Raw genomic sequence first — 15930 nt, 5'->3', positions numbered from 1 at the left:
TTCTTTAATTTTTTTTCTCTTATGAGATTTCGTGTGAACCCACAAACAAACTTGTCATGCTTTGTGGCAGCTTGTTTCTAACTTATCTCTTATTTCCACACCTTTAAAATGAATATGCAGTTGAGCTATTTTATATTCTCTAGCCCCTTTCAAGGTGAGACCTAAAAGTGAGTAAGAACATCTTTTTAATCACAGATTTTTATACAAATGTCTCTCTGTATTTTGTTTTCTTTTGTTCTATAGGACTCTATCTAACTGGACATATGAATTTGACAAATGGGCTCCTTCCGTGGTGAAAATTTCTTACAAGGTTTGGAATCCTGTATTTATTTTTTGCTTTTCCACATTTATATATAGACCCTATTTTCTTCATTCCCTATGCACATCTGTGAACTGTATCTGGTTGTAAAGTTTTGTCATGTACATCATGTACTGAACAGTGAGAGTTAATCATCCCAAGAAGATTACTGTAATAAACCATAATTACTTTCAGATAGTGAAACGCAGAAGAAAATTGTTAATTATCATATTGCGAGGTTTCTGATGAGAGTAATACAAATGACAAATATCACACATCCCGCGTGCTGCTGCCATGCCCACTGTTCCTGCAAAGTTAGACAATTACCCGGGCGCCCGGGCGCCTGCTGGACGCTCCTGTAGAAATGGAGCCTTTCAGCGGAGCAGCGGGTTCTCTGCCACCTTGGGGTCACCATAATTTCCTTTTCTTTCTCCCCCGCTTCCCTCGGTCTGCAGTGGGAAAGCTTCTCCACAAAGGTCTGAAAAGTGTCCAGACGTGTGAGCAATTTTGCCAAGCACTTTCTTCCTGGATAATGGATCTGTATATGATAATTGCATGTATGTGCAGTCCTTAGTCACATGCCTGGGCTCCATTAAGCCTGAGTAGTGAGAGACAACGCACGCCTCCTTCCATCGGGTAATATACATCTGTATTTTCTTCCCATTCAGGGCACCCCTGCCATGCGTCGCTCCCTCGTCCCCCAGTTACGGAGTGGCAAATTCAATGTCCTCCTGACTACTTATGAGTACATTATAAAAGACAAGCACATTCTTGCAAAGGTATGTTTAAAAAAATTCTCTTATCTCTAATTATGGACTATCGCAACTGGAGTGTAAAGTGTTCCCCAAATTATACTCACTAGTATAATTTGCTCGTTAGATGGCTGGTCTCTCTCTCTCTCTCTCTTTCAGTCAGATGTATTTTGGTCATGCGTTTTTCATTTTATGTATGCTGGGGTTTTTCGTGTTTTATTTTGGTGGTGGTTGTATGTCACTGATCCTGGGACTCTTACCTACCCTATCCTATCATAGTTTATGCGCTTACATCTCCTAAAAAAATTCACCTGGGGGCTTCCCTGGTGGCGCAGTGGTTGAGAGTCTGCCTGCCGCTGCAGGGGACGCGGGTTCGTGCCCCGGTCCGGGAAGATCCCACATGCCGTGGAGCGGCTGGGCCCGTGAGCCGTGGCCGCTGAGCCAGCGGGTCCGGAGCTTGTGCTCCGCAGCGGGAGAGGCCACAGCAGTGGGAGGCCCGTGTACCGCAAAAAAAAAGAATTCACCTGGGTTCCTTCAACTCTTTTTTTCTCTCCAACAGCCCTGAACGTCGTGCTTATGGAAGAAATAATTGTTTTTGTTGCCCTGGGATATTGTCAGCAGCGTAACGTCATTTCTCTTGTGTCTTTGTCTCTCCAGAGATGAGTAGGCATTTCTCCATATGGTCTTCTCCATATGAACATTTATCCCAGCTGCAGTTTTTGTGCTATTCCTGTTTTATGTTTTTCCTGGTGAAATAATGGGCTATTATTGTTTGAATTACTCTGGGCTCTTTCTGTGACTATTTGGAGCCGGGAAAGAGTCGTTTTCTACCTGTGACCTACATGTCTGCTAATTTGTATGTCCTAAGTTGTCCTTTAGCCAAAAAATAGAATTTTTTTCTCCATTTATATCATCTTGTGTCCTAATATATTCATGTAGAATAATGGGAGTAGTTTCTGTCATAGAGGAAGCATGAAAACTTAATTTTTTTTCCTTTAGTAATTTCTTTTACCCTGTGGTGTTTTGAAAGCACTATAATCTGAAACTAAGTTATGGTCAGAATCGAACAGAATCACTGTTTCTGGGGTCTGTTCTATCTCTGCATTAAACCTTTGCCCTGGGAACAGAGTTCTGTTCATGGCCTCCTAGGAAATAACATAGAGGAAATGGGCTCCCAGGGGAGGTTTGTTGAATCCTTGAGACGGCACCAGCAACAATGCTGTGTTCCTCTTCCTCACGCTCCAAGATGAATTTGGCGGTGTCAGGAATGACGTGTTTTCAATATAACTGTGGGAATGTGTTTGTACATTTGAGATCCTTTAAAGAAAATTCATATCATGTCTTCTGCCTATGTATTTCAGAATTCATCAGAGACGCCTGGTAACGAGGTGTATTGCTTTTATTTGTCACTGGAGAAATGAAGCTCTAGAAAGGGGTAGTCATTTTTTTCTGAGTGCAAGACCTAATTAGTAGTAGACCCGATAGCAAAATCATAGGCCTCTGATTCCTTGTTTATTATTTCAGAAGCTAAGTTAGGCAGGGAAGTAGATTTAGAATGTTGACTTAAATACATTTTTATCTCCTGGCCTCTTTTCACGCTATTGGTAACTTTGGGACAATTGATCGTACAACTTTAATTATCCTTAAGCAATTTTCTCAGAGGTAGCAGGGGAAGGAAAAAAAATTTAAAAACTCTGGGAGTTTCTTTTACCCGAGCATCCCAGCCTGACTGATGATTTTATTCCTTTTCCCGGGACTTCACTGGTGCTTCTAATGAGGAAGGAGAGGACTTTACAGAACGCTTTGCTGTCTCCCTCCTCTCTAAGAGCTTTGCAGCGGGATCCAGGGACATCTGAGCACCAGATGCTTTTCTTGGCCATTGCCGCTGTTTTGTGGGGAATGGATAGGCTTAGTGGGATATTCCTCATTGTTCTCACTTTGAGAAACAATGACCTTGGAGAGGGCTGAAGGGTCACATGTGAGAGGGGAAGGGGACTGTGTGTAGACTTAGGAAGGAAGATCGTGACATATGGTCACATTTTTAATTTTTGAAGTGATAGTTATGCTGGTGGAATATATTGTGTTTAATTCTGAAGTTTTGGCATAAACAGAGGAATGCTATTTTAGCACTGCCCTCTCTGCCAGTAAGTCTCTCCTTTCATTTTAGACATCTTGAAATTGGGGTCCTAGACCTGGCAGGTAAGGAGTATGTATGAACTAAGAGAGTCCGGGTTGCCAGATCTTCTAACGTTTTAAAAGAAGCTGGATGTCCAGATTTTTATGTGAAATGTTCCAATTTTTAAATGTTAGCAACTAAGTTCAAATTAAAAAAAAAAAATTAACAAAAAAAAACCATGAGCCAAACCCTGAAGGTAGTAGTCAGCCAAGGCAATAGAAAAAGGGCACGAAGCCAGAGTACTTCCGCTGCAGGTGCCTGCTGACGCCATCTTGGAGAAATCAGTCATTAACCTGTGCTTCAAGTGAGGAGCTATATTCTGTACTTACTATGAGCAGAGGTAACAGAGCCATTAAATCCGGCATAGCTGACATGACATAACATTAATAGAAGGAGTATTGGATGGGGAGACACAGGAGCTAATTCTGGCCCAACCATTTCATTCTGGGCCCAAGTTTCCGTCTCTGTGAAAGGGTAATTTGGAATCACATTCTATCAATCCATTCCATTACTACATAGTGCACGATGATCTGTCAGGTATGGGAAATAGACTGTTAAGATTCTTTTATGCTAAGGAATCTCATGTCATAGCTTTTACCAAGCATGAGTTCTTTGGTTTTCCACATCACCACTTGCCTCTTAGAAGCAGTTGTGTTTTCCCTTGTTCACCGCATGTTGGTCCTTCCTCTTGTGTTATAGATTCGGTGGAAATACATGATAGTGGACGAAGGCCACCGAATGAAGAATCACCACTGCAAGCTGACTCAGGTTCTGAACACTCACTACGTGGCCCCCAGAAGGATCCTCTTGACCGGGACCCCCCTGCAGAATAAGCTCCCGGAGCTCTGGGCCCTCCTCAACTTCCTCCTTCCCACGATTTTTAAGAGCTGCAGCACATTTGAGCAGTGGTTTAATGCTCCATTTGCCATGACTGGAGAAAGGGTACTGGCCTAACTTTTGTTTTTCCCGCTGCATCACAATGAAATGAAATGAAAAGACCTAAAGCTGAGAACACTAGAGCCACAGAAAACCCATAGGGTGGTTTACAGTGTTGGAAAGTATCAGGAAGCCAATCGGTGGATGTGTATGTTCTCACTCCAGGGATATTTTTCCATCCAAAGAAAATGGATCTAATAATGGATGTAAGATCTAGGATCTAGGGTGTCCTAATCCCATTGTCTTTTGCCAGTGTGTTAACCAGGCCAACAGAGGGTGTTTCTGGCTGGTGGAGTGCTTAACTGCTACAGGCCACAAGGAGGATAAATGCAGAGATATTTGTTCAATCTATTTAACCACAACTCAACCAACCGAATATAAACCTTAAAAAGAAATATTTCCTTGTTAGAAACTTGGGCTTCCCTTTAAGCCATTTCCACATTAAGAGCTTGTATGTAAAACCGAACTGGTTTATACTAATTTTCTTTACACATTGTTTTCAGGTTTTATGTAAGCCTGTCTTGTGTGTATATAAATAACTCCTCAAACCCTGGAGTAGCCGTTTTCAAATTTCTTATTATCGTTCCTTCCACTATAGGAACGAAAAGCCACTTAAAATGCTTCAGGGAAATTTATGTTGGAACTATTTGGCCCTTTAATTTTGAGATGTCACAGGTACATTAGCCTTTTGTTAGGAATTCACTGGCTTGCCCATTTGGAGAAGGTAACGTCAATCAGCTCTGCCCCCTAGAGGTGAATAGAGGAAGGTGAAAGAGAAAGCGAAGGAGTTATCTATAAACAGGACTGAACTTGAACAAGATCAGAGCAGAGCAAAGGAGGATGCAGGTAGAGGGGCTTAGAAAGCCACCGATGTAACCTGGATCCACTCTTGTTCTTTTCAGGTTCAGGCCCTGTTCCCTTGGTATGTTTCTGCATCTGAGACAATCAAAGTTAAGAGCCTAACTTAATGCTTCCGTTTGAAGGAAGAACGCATTAACTATTGCCCTTTTACTCGTGTTCTACCTCAGCCTTTAGTCAGCCCTTACTGCAATCATATCCCATAAAATTCTAAGCTGTTAACACTCCTGATCTAAAACTGATGGCTCTGGGCCGTTTTCTACAAAACTCAGCATTCAGACCAAGACACCCATTTAGAGGCTGTTCTGTTACCACCTGGTAGGAAGGTGGGAACAGCATTCTGAGGTGTACATGATGGGTATAAACCTAGCCTTAATGCACATAAAATTTCAATCATATATTGAAACCAATAATAAATGTAACATGAAGAGTCATTGCATGAGAGATCTTTTTTTTAAAAAAAGCAAAAGATCAAATTCATCTAAGGTTCTCTTATAGGTGGACTTAAATGAAGAAGAAACTATATTGATCATCAGGCGTCTGCATAAGGTGTTGAGACCATTTTTACTGAGGAGACTGAAGAAAGAAGTTGAATCCCAGCTTCCAGAAAAAGTATGTTGCAAATTCAAAAGTTGTGGTTTCTTCCCCTGCCAATACATTTGGACTACCTGCCCCTGAAATTGTGTTTCGGAAACAGCAGGCATGTATTTTAGTTCCAGGTAACTGGGAAATATCTTAAAGGATTTTTTTTTGTTAAATGGAAGCTAGGGGATTTAATGTAGAGAGAGAAGGGAAGTTTTAGCATTTCATCTTGGTTTCCAAAAGTTTGGGGGCAGATTTTAAAAAATCACCAAATTCATTAAGTCTCATTACATTTTAGCTTTAACTTACATTCACTTAACATTACATGAATTAACATTCTGTTTTAACTTTAGATTTTTTCTTTTTACTAACCTCGTTGAGTTCACTCTTGCGGGCGCCATAGAAATGTTCTGCTTTGAGCCACATAAGCCTCTGAGTTTGGGGCTTGTATCAGTACCAAGGGACGTGGTAAACATTTGCCGGGTTTCCCGGTAATGTGTTTACTATTGGATGCTTGGGATGTCACGGTTCTGATAGTAAGTGAAAACTAGGGTTCCTGCAAATTACAGACGCATCATCTAATTTAAGTTCCCGTGAACATTTTAAGAAATATTTTTCAGATGACTTTTTGGACACTGATTTTTCAGTGCTTTAGAATGTCTTCTGAGCCCTTAGCTCCACATTTTGGGGTTGGATTTGGGTTTTGGTTTAATATGTTTTTGATCATAGTTTGGAACCGCACACACTGGAGTTCTACGTTTCATTCTCTTAAAAGATAGATTGTTTGGCATTGTGCACTGTTTGTTGCATGAGATAGTTTGATGTGAGTTTTCTCTTTAGGGGAGCCAATTGTGAAATGTGTGTTTTGCATCATTGTGTTTTAATGACTCTGTTTTTTGAACAGAGTGGTTCATCCTGCCCAGTTTTAAGTGGGATTGGCAAGATAGTATACAAAGTTGATCACTTTGCTAAGAGAGAATTTTGATCCCTAAGCCCCTATTCATTAGCAGTTGAAAAAAAATTAAATGTTAACACGGTTCTTACACCATGCTTATCCCAGCAAAAACCTAAATATCTGAGTATTTTATTTTGCTAGTGAATGCATCTTGGGGATTGAATGCCATTGATATTTCTTTGACTTCGTGTGGTCTTGGCATCTTTGGGTAACCCCCTTTCTATTCAGTATGGACTTTAGTTACAGAATAGGCTGGGGAATGGGTACAGTGGTCATGTGGCTGCCTTGAATGTTACTGAGATCCTGCAAGTTATAGAGACGGAATGTTAGATTTTAATTTGTCCCATACTTCCTTTTGTTTCTTTAGAAGAGCTATAAAATAAAAGGCAATTAACTGAAGTTCTTCATTTATTCATTCCATAAAACTTCTTAATCTTGTTACTCATTAGTCTGTATTAGCCAGTCCTGAATGGCTAATATAGATAGATATTTTAAAAGCACATTACAAGTTGAAAGCATGCCCTGTTTTAAGAAAATCCATTGTATTAAAATCCAAACTTTTGGGCTTCCCTTGTGGTGCAGTGGTTGAGAGTCCTCCTGCCAATGCAGGGGACACGGGTTCATGCCCCGGTCCAGAAGGATCCCACATGCCGCGGAGCGGCTGGGCTCGTGAGCCATGGCCGCTGAGCCTGCGCGTCCGGAGCCTGTGCTCCGCAACGGGAGAGGCCACAACAGTGAGAGGCCCGCGTACCGCAAAAAAAATCCAAACTTTTGCAGCATAAGGATTATGGGGTGATTGGTTATATCACAAAGGGATTCTTTGCTTTACTAAAATGTCTATTTCACAGCTCTTTTCACAAGAAAACTTCCTGAGTATTGATAAATTTTTAAAAATCTAAGATAAGATTTTCAAGAGCATGTTTCCGACATAAAGTACACATGTACTGTTTAATATCCATATTTTTATATTGGAGGTATGTTAGACACCCTGTGTGTGATATACAGGCATACCTCATTTTATTGCACTTTGCTTCATTGTCCTTCATAGATACCATGTCTTTTTCCCCCAAATTGAAGGTTTGTGGCAACCCTGTGTTGAGCAAGTCTGTCAGCACCATTTTTCGGCATATGCTAATTTCATGTCTATGTGTCACGTTTTGGTAATTCTCGCAATATTTCAAGCCTTTTCATTATTGTTTTATGTGTTACGGTGATCTGTGATCAGTGATCTTGGATGTACCATTGCAAAAAGATGATGACTCACTGAAGGCTCAGATGATAGTTAGCATTTTTTAGCAATAAAGTATTTTTTGATTACCATATTCCCTTTCTTTTGTTGGCCTGGAACTGAACCCGCACTGTCTCCAACATATGACTGAATTATCTGTGGATAAGCTACCTTACCTGGAGGCAACTTGGTGGAGTGGAAGTCATGGGCTCTGCCCGTCAGAGTGGACCTGGGTCCCCACTGCATTCTCCATCTCATACTAGCTGTGTGAGCTTGGGCAAGTCTCTTAACCCAGTGGGTGTCAGTGTTCTCATCAATGAAGTGGCAAATAGACAATACCTGCTTCACAGAAGAGGATTGAATGGATGCAGTACTCATAACACTATGGCTGGCACGTGGTAAGGGCTCAACTGGTGACAGCTGCTACCACCAGAGTCCTTACTTTCTACTCACACTGCCGTTTCTGTTGCTGACTTCTGGTTCTGCTTCCCTGTTCACTTCAAGTTCTTTCTCACTGTCCTCTGGTCCTGGCACTTTCTGTGTTCCTGCCCCATCTCTGTCCCCATAACCTTTTCATGGCGAATAGGGGAACTGATCACTTGACATGTGTATGTAGCTGTTATTGGTGTGGTTTGGCCAGTTTTCACTCTTTGCTCTTTCTACCTTGTTAGGATTTTTTTAATCTGGGGAAGATTGGCCATTTAAGTGTCATCCTTGGGGATAAGGAGCTTTCTTCTGCCACCATCTGCTTGTAGCCACAAACAACATATATGTCTTTCTCAGGCTGCATAAGGAATCTAGAAAGGAATTGTGGCCGATGGCAGGAAAAGGCTAAATATTTTATAGAAGTGATGCTCAAATGTTTTCATGAAAAAGAATCAGGGAAGTGGATTTCCATTTTATTTTTTAATTTACGTATAATAAAATTCACTCTTTTTGGTGTTATAGTTCTGAATTTTGACAAATACATAGCTACGTTAACTCTACCCACAATCAAAATACAGAACAATTCTGTCTCCCAGTACCCCCGACCAAAAATTTCCTAGTGCTCTCACTTTTTAGTCAAACTCTCCCTCTACCCTTAGCCTCATACAACCGCTAATTTGTTCTCCATCCCTGTAGTTTTGCCTGTTCCAGAATGTTGTATGAAGGGAATCAGACAATGTGTCTCATCAGACCTTTTGCATCTGGTTTTTCATTTAGTGTAATGAATTTGAGATACATCCAAGGTGTTGGATGTATCATTAATTGGTTCATTTTTATTGTTGAATAATATTCTATTATATTGATGCACCAGAGTTTGTTTATCCATTTAACTGAAGGAAATTTGGGTTGTTTCTAGTTTTTAATGGTTATGCATAAGTCTGCTATGAACATTTGTGTATAGGTTTTTGTGTGAACATAGGTTTTCATTTCATTTTAGTAAATATCTAGGAGTGGGCTTGCTTGGTCATATGGTAAATGTACACATAACTTTATAAGAAACTTCCAAATGGTTTTCTAAGGAGTCTGAACCATTTTGTCATCCCGCCAGCAATGTATGAGCATCCCAGTTCCTCCACATTCTCCTCAATACTTGATATTTTCAGTTTTTAACACTGTTGGCCATTTCAATAATTGTGTGCTGATATCTTGTGACTCGTCTTCATGTGTTTATTTGGCATTCATATGTCTTCTTTGATGAAGTGGTGCTTAAATCTTTGGCCAATTTTTTTCCCAATTATTTCTTTTCTTATTGTTGAGTTTTCAGATAGAAAAACTCTTAAAAATACAAAGTACCAGCCCTAGCCCCAGTAATTCTGTTCAGTATAGTGGGAGTGACCTCAGGAGTCTGTATTTCCTCAGATGATACCAAAGCAGGCATAGAAGGGCCACAGTTTGATAAATGCAGTTCTGCTTCATAGAAAAATTAGTTTTAATGAATGAGTATTTAATAAAAATTAGTTTTAATCAATGAGTATTTAATGACTTAATGAGTCTAATGAAACACCTAATGAGCAAGAGAATATACTGTCTCCAGGCCCCTCCCAACACCACCACCAAGCTACTGGCATAAGATCCAATCCTTACACTCACGGAAGAAGGGCAGTTCATGGAAAAGGGGTTACATAAAACCTAACTTAAGCTAAAGAAAAATTGATGTTTCGATTTAGCTCCCATTTGAAGTTGTCTGTGCTGACTTTCCCCTTTGTATAGTTAAGAACAAACTGTACTTGCCATTGGCTATGTGTATGTGTGTGTGTGTGTGTGTGTGTGTGTGTGTGTCTAAATATACTAAAATATGTATACAATGTCTGAGATTAACTAGAGGTTGACCTACCTAAAATCGACCCTGATTTTGATATAATCTGTATAAAACCACAAAAAAGCATTGTTTAGATGGGCAGCTTTTATATTCATTATATAAAAATTTAGAATGCTTGATGTAATTAATCATCACTTTGTTCCTCTCTTGCCATAGATTCTAGAACCTGGGACTTGCATAAATTTAATCTTGGAAATCTCAATTCACAAAGTGGTAATATATCACACACAGTAGTCTGGATTTATTGGTCTAATAATACCTCCTTTTGGAAGGGAAATTATAAGTGAGGAATAGTGTTTAGGGAGAAACTATGAATAAAGGTAGAAAACTTTTACAGGGTTATATGGGAGGAGAGTCTGGGCCAATATAACCCCCCAGTTTAGCTCCCTGAAGGGACCGATTTGATCATTACTAACATATGGAGTCTTAGGAGATAACTGTCATGTCCATGAGGCTGACACCCCAATTTTACATATAATTTGAAAATAATAGTCCCAGTGGCTCTCATAAGCCTTACTTGTTGGGAGAATCACCCCTATTAAAGAGTCATAGATTTTATTTCCTTCAACACCAGCATATTTTGAGGAACTTTCAAATTCATGCTCTAATCAGGGACCATCGTGTTTTTTGGAGGTGACCCAGACCCAACAGAGTTTGAGATGGCACGATGATTACAAAGACTTTCCTCGCCTTGCCACTGTCAGTCTGCATGTCTACTTTAGAATTCTTCAGTCTGCCCTTTTCTCAATGCATAGCTCTGATGGCTTGCTCTGTGCACTGCACTGCCCTTGGGCAGGGCTGGAAGGTGCAGGAGCTGTACCAGAAATTGGAGGCATGGTGTGAGATGTCACTGAGCAATGGCATGACGATGAAAGGCAGCATCATCCACCCCATCAGGAGGAAGGATCCAGGCATTCAAGTGCTTTAGGACAGGGGTCCCCAGAGCACACAAGCGGGTGTGTGTGAGTATGTGGGGAGGTGCTTACTAGTAATCCATTGAGGTGTGGGAAGAAGATTTTAGAGCTTCCATTTATATTACTTTTTCTCTTAAAAATAAAAAAAAATTAAGCTTTATTAATTTAACATACAGATGGACACTGGTACCCGTGTGGTGTGTATGCACATCAGAAAGTCAGGATACCTTGCTTAGACTGTATCGGTTATCCCGGGCGGGAGTGTGACGGGAAGCACCTCCACCTGGGGCATCAGATATCCGCTCCCCGTCACAGCCTGGTTCCTGCGCTTTCTGCCTACTGTGAGCATTGCGGGTTTCCCCGTATCCAGATAAAAGGATTTTAGGATGATCTCATTTTAACTAAACTGACACCCCCGACCCTCAGAATGAATGAAGGGCTTTAAAAGATTCTGCAAAGGATTGCAGGTTGAAAACAAGACGGATGACGTAAGCACAGATGGACGGTAGGAAAAGAGCAGTCCTGCCACCTCTCCTGTTCCTAGTGTGGGTTTTCACCAGCCCCATTATAACCCCAAAAATTAGATGTCATCAAATTGTCCTCTTAAAATGTAGATATAAATCAGCTGCCTTTAACATTGACCCCTGTCCTAAAGGTAACTTGTGTTTTGAGACATTAATGTCCGCGCGTGCGTATAATTCATAGTTAAATATATGGGCGTGTATTGGGAAGAGGCGCTTTAGCGTGTCCTCCTGGTAAGGAACTGCCATCGAAAAAGTTTAATGACGACTTCTTTGCGGGAAATGAAAAGGAAGACTGACTTTGGCTGATAGATGTGATTGGGGAAGATCTTCCAAAGAGCCCTCGGGGAGAGTAAAATTTGAAAAGGAAGCCCTAAGACTAAGGACCCTCAGCCCAGGCCTGGGGGAAAGTACAAAGACAAACAAAACAGCTTGGACTTGTTTGGGAGGTTACAGGGAGCAAACGTAAAATATAGTCGTGAAACTTAGGATGGTGATTTTGATGATGTGTATCAAACTAGCTTCTGGTACCCCCTAATGGTGCTTGGGAGGAGGGCTGGGGGGAACATCGCCTTCCTACAGCAGCCATCAGGTTCTAGGGTTGAGCTCGCTTCTCTGCTGACTTGGCCCCTCTGGGGGTGTTTGACATCCCTCTCTGCATGGCATCATCGTGCATGCCTCCTGCTTCCCAAACTCCCTCCCCTCCAGCTCTTAGCGGCAGCTAACTGATGGGAAGGAGGTTGAGGGTCCAGTCCCTCATTCTGGTTTTTCTGTCTCCTAATGCACTCACGAGCAAGCCTCAGCCCTCCTTTCCACATTCAGGAAAGTGTGCACAGGCTGGCTGGCAGGGAGGCCCAGGTGAAGGTGAACCATCAGGGCAGAACTGGGAAACCTAAAAGTCTCCGTGGTCATCCTTAGCATAGAGCTTAAGGAAGTCGAGTCTGGTTCGATCCTAACTACACCATTAAATAGCTGCGTCGTTTCAACCCAGTCACTTAACCTTTCTGATGCTCAGGTTCCTTATCTATAAAACTGGAACACCACTAAATGTAACTGTCCTACAGCTCTTGTGTAGTGAAATGGGAGAGGGCACATAAAGCATTTTTGCACGGGGCCTGGTCCATAGAAAGAACTCAATAATACTAGCCCTTGGTGTCATTTTTATCCTTATGCTTGTTAAAGTCTGAAGTTGTTTAACATTCTTCTACACCGTCATCAAGTTTCGTGGAGAGTTAACAGCTCTTGAAAAAGCCGAAGTACTTTAAAAACATGCAGCATCAAGTCTGTGGAGCACAAAGCCTGTACTAACAGTGCATCCTTATTTATTAAGCTTGGAGATGTTTTTTCCACCCTGGCCAAGAAAGTCATTAAAAACTAAAACAAGTCTATGGCAGGTCACTTGCCTTTCTTAACTTTTCTGCAGAAGAGTCCACCTTTCTCTAATCTGACTTGGTGCATCAAAACGAGTAGCAAAAGGCTATTAGTTGCGGTTCTGGCTGGCCTGACAGGTTCCTTCTAAAGCAACAATCGAATGAATATTCAACTTCTCTTCATCTGTGACCTCCTCGCCCTGGCCCTCAGAGCTGAAAATAACCTGATCATTTTTAATCAGTTTGTTAAACATTAGGCAGCTTGCTGATTTGCTTTTAATCACATTCTGCAGATTTCTAGGCATTAATCTGATGTTTATTATGAAAATTTCACATTTGTATTCTGGGGATTTTTTTTAATAAAGAAAAACAATAATAGGAAATAATCAGGGCAGATTGTGTGCATTAGGAGCGTGCGAGAAGTATTGCAGGTGTGTGTGAAACCACCAGCACATGAATTCCCTGTCACTGTTTTAAATTGGATTTTTCTGTTATTTCAAAATGGAAGCACATGCGGCCTTGCCTCTAAAGAATATGGTCCTAAAGTTGCATCCAATTGTGGATGAATTCCTCTCCTTTGCCTGTTATCCTCACTAGGGTAGGATCCTCTCATCCTTCAAAAGCAGAGGGTAATTACATATAGTCAGCCTAGGGCTCTCATGAATCTCTTTTTCAGATCGGTATTGGGGGTAGCCACCTAGGACCATTTAAAAAATGTTTTCCGGGCTTCCCTGGTGGCGCAGTGGTTGAGAGTCCGCCTGCCGATGCAGGGGACACGGGTTCGTGCCCCAGTCCGGGAAGATCCCACATGCCGCGGAGCGGCTGGGCCCGTGAGCCATGGCCGCTGAGCCTGCGTGTCCGGAGCCTGTGCTCCGCAACGGGAGAGGCCACAATAGTGAGAGGCCCACATACCGCAAAAAAAAAAAAAAAAAAATGTGTTTTCCAAAGAAAATCAGAGGTTATTGGCCGAGCACTGTTTTTCCTAAAACTGTTCTGTTCATAGGAAAGGAGGTATAGGTGGGAAGCAGAGGAAATACTATAAAAAAATAGAAAAGAAAATACTCTGTGTGGAACATCTTTGAATTTGAACAGTTTGCCAGCCTCTCTCTCTCTTTCTCTCAAATATGGAACAAGTCAAGAAATTTCCGAAAACATGACCCTAGTGTCAGTGGTGATTGACATACAGCCTTTTGAAGGTCTCTACAGTATAATGGTACCTTTAGTAGTGACGACTGTGGTCCTCTCCATCACTACCACCACCCCACCCCACCTCCTCCATGAATCCAAGAGGGGGGCAAGAGAGATACCTTTGTGGTTCCAGGAGTGCCACCAGCAGCCATGTCTCAACAGTCTTCTTAGAACAGGCACCTTCTCTCTCCCGCTCTACTTACTGTTCTTTTTCCCCAGGTTGAATATGTGATCAAGTGTGACATGTCAGCTCTGCAGAAGATTCTGTATCGCCATATGCAAGCCAAAGGGATCCTCCTCACAGACGGTTCGGAGAAAGATAAGAAGGTACGTTGTGGAAGATGTTGCAACTCAAGGTGCTGTCATGTATCTTCTTGGGGCTGTGACACTGGATACTCCTAGGAAACATCCCTGCTAATGCTGATTTGTCGAAGCAAATTACTGGGCTTTTTCTGGAGCTATTGTTGCTGCCTAAGAAAATCTCTTAGCCTCTTACCTGCAAACTGCATAGGAGCAGTTAGAAACGAACACCATCTTGGTGTTCGTATCACCAAAATAGTTAGCTATGCTCGTGTCAGTTCTGCACGGAATATAGCTGCCTAAGGGTGTGGTGGCATTATAGAAGGTTTCACAATCCAGTTTCATTCCCTGGGCATCTGTTCCATGCTTCTAGGGAATAGACAGCTGTGAACCCTAGCGAATAGACAGTTATTTCTCAAAGCCATCCACTGGGCATAATTCCCTCCTCAAGGATAAGTTAGTCACAAGGAAGATGTTATATCTAATTCAGAAACAACTCTGTAATAGTAACAGGAACTTTGGACCACAAGAGGTGTAGGTTACCGAGAAGACCTATGGCCCTTTGCTGTTTCTATTGAAGCCTATTTTTTTTTAAATGGGAAATACCTGATCAATTAATAAATTCTATTTTCACTCTCCTCTACTTGTTCTTAGGGGAAAGGAGGCGCTAAGACACTTATGAACACTATCATGCAGTTGAGAAAAATCTGCAATCACCCATATATGTTTCAGCACATTGAGGTAAGTCTGCGTTCTCTGTCGTGACCCTGATCCTTACTGTGCTATTCCTATTAATACTATGCAGACAATTTTTTTAATAAAAAATAAAAGAGCGTTAAAACGTGTGGAAGTTGAAACAACATGGTCTGATAGCTTGAAGAGCAGAATTAACAAACATGAATTTTCTAGTTACGGATTCTCATTGGCACCAGACACTTGCGCATCTGGAATTTTATAACCAGGAGTTTCAAGTAGTGAGAAAATGCTGTAAGCTACGGCTCATTATGTGGGTTTGGGTAGGTGCTGTGATTTGCCTTGTTATAGTAGGAGCTCCGAAATGGAAGATAATGATAAATACATCCAGCTTCCTCAGAAGGATGCTGTGGAAAATATTAAAATAATGTATTTATACCCGTTGAACAGAAGGATGTTCTCTGTAAAAGTCACTGACTTTAGTCTGTTACTTAGATTTGTATTTTTTCCTTTCTGGCCTCTCTCATGACAGTGTAGATACAGGCTTTTATCCTGAGGCTCTGGTCTCTAGGAAGCTATTTTTAGGGGAGAGGACATATTCTGCCCTGTTCACTACATACGAATGAGTTTCCTAAAGTTGACAATTTCACCCCAGTAGGAGCCGATGACTTGAGCAGGAAGGAAAAGGAGCCACAATTGTAGCCTCCACTTTTCAGTGTTGCCGCAGATGCATATGGTCCTGGCGACAGTTACTTGCCAGGGCACTGCTTACTTTCCACTACAGATGAGGAGGAGGCATGGGGCAAGTCACTGCAGTCTCCGTGTTGGCACCCGCTTATTAACAAATAAATAAA

At 41.6% G+C, this 15930-nt stretch overlaps 1 protein-coding gene across 8 annotated transcripts in view; it reads left to right on the top strand.

Annotated features, from left to right (window-relative positions):
• Window positions 1-15930, top strand: part of SMARCA2 (SWI/SNF related, matrix associated, actin dependent regulator of chromatin, subfamily a, member 2) — a 172854-nt gene that overhangs the window by 67681 nt on the left and 89243 nt on the right. For all 8 annotated transcript variants that reach the window (XM_049710873.1, XM_049710867.1, XM_049710871.1 and 5 more), the window contains exons 16-21: window positions 244-310; window positions 967-1077; window positions 3926-4168; window positions 5519-5632; window positions 14303-14410; window positions 15038-15124. In XM_049710873.1, the coding sequence (XP_049566830.1) occupies window positions 244-310; window positions 967-1077; window positions 3926-4168; window positions 5519-5632; window positions 14303-14410; window positions 15038-15124 (730 nt within the window). The remainder of the gene's footprint in view (window positions 1-243; window positions 311-966; window positions 1078-3925; window positions 4169-5518; window positions 5633-14302; window positions 14411-15037; window positions 15125-15930) is intronic.

This window comes from Orcinus orca, chromosome 6 (assembly GCF_937001465.1).
Source record: "Orcinus orca chromosome 6, mOrcOrc1.1, whole genome shotgun sequence".
NCBI lineage: Eukaryota > Metazoa > Chordata > Mammalia > Artiodactyla > Delphinidae > Orcinus > Orcinus orca.
This window is presented reverse-complemented; position numbering and strand designations above follow the sequence as displayed.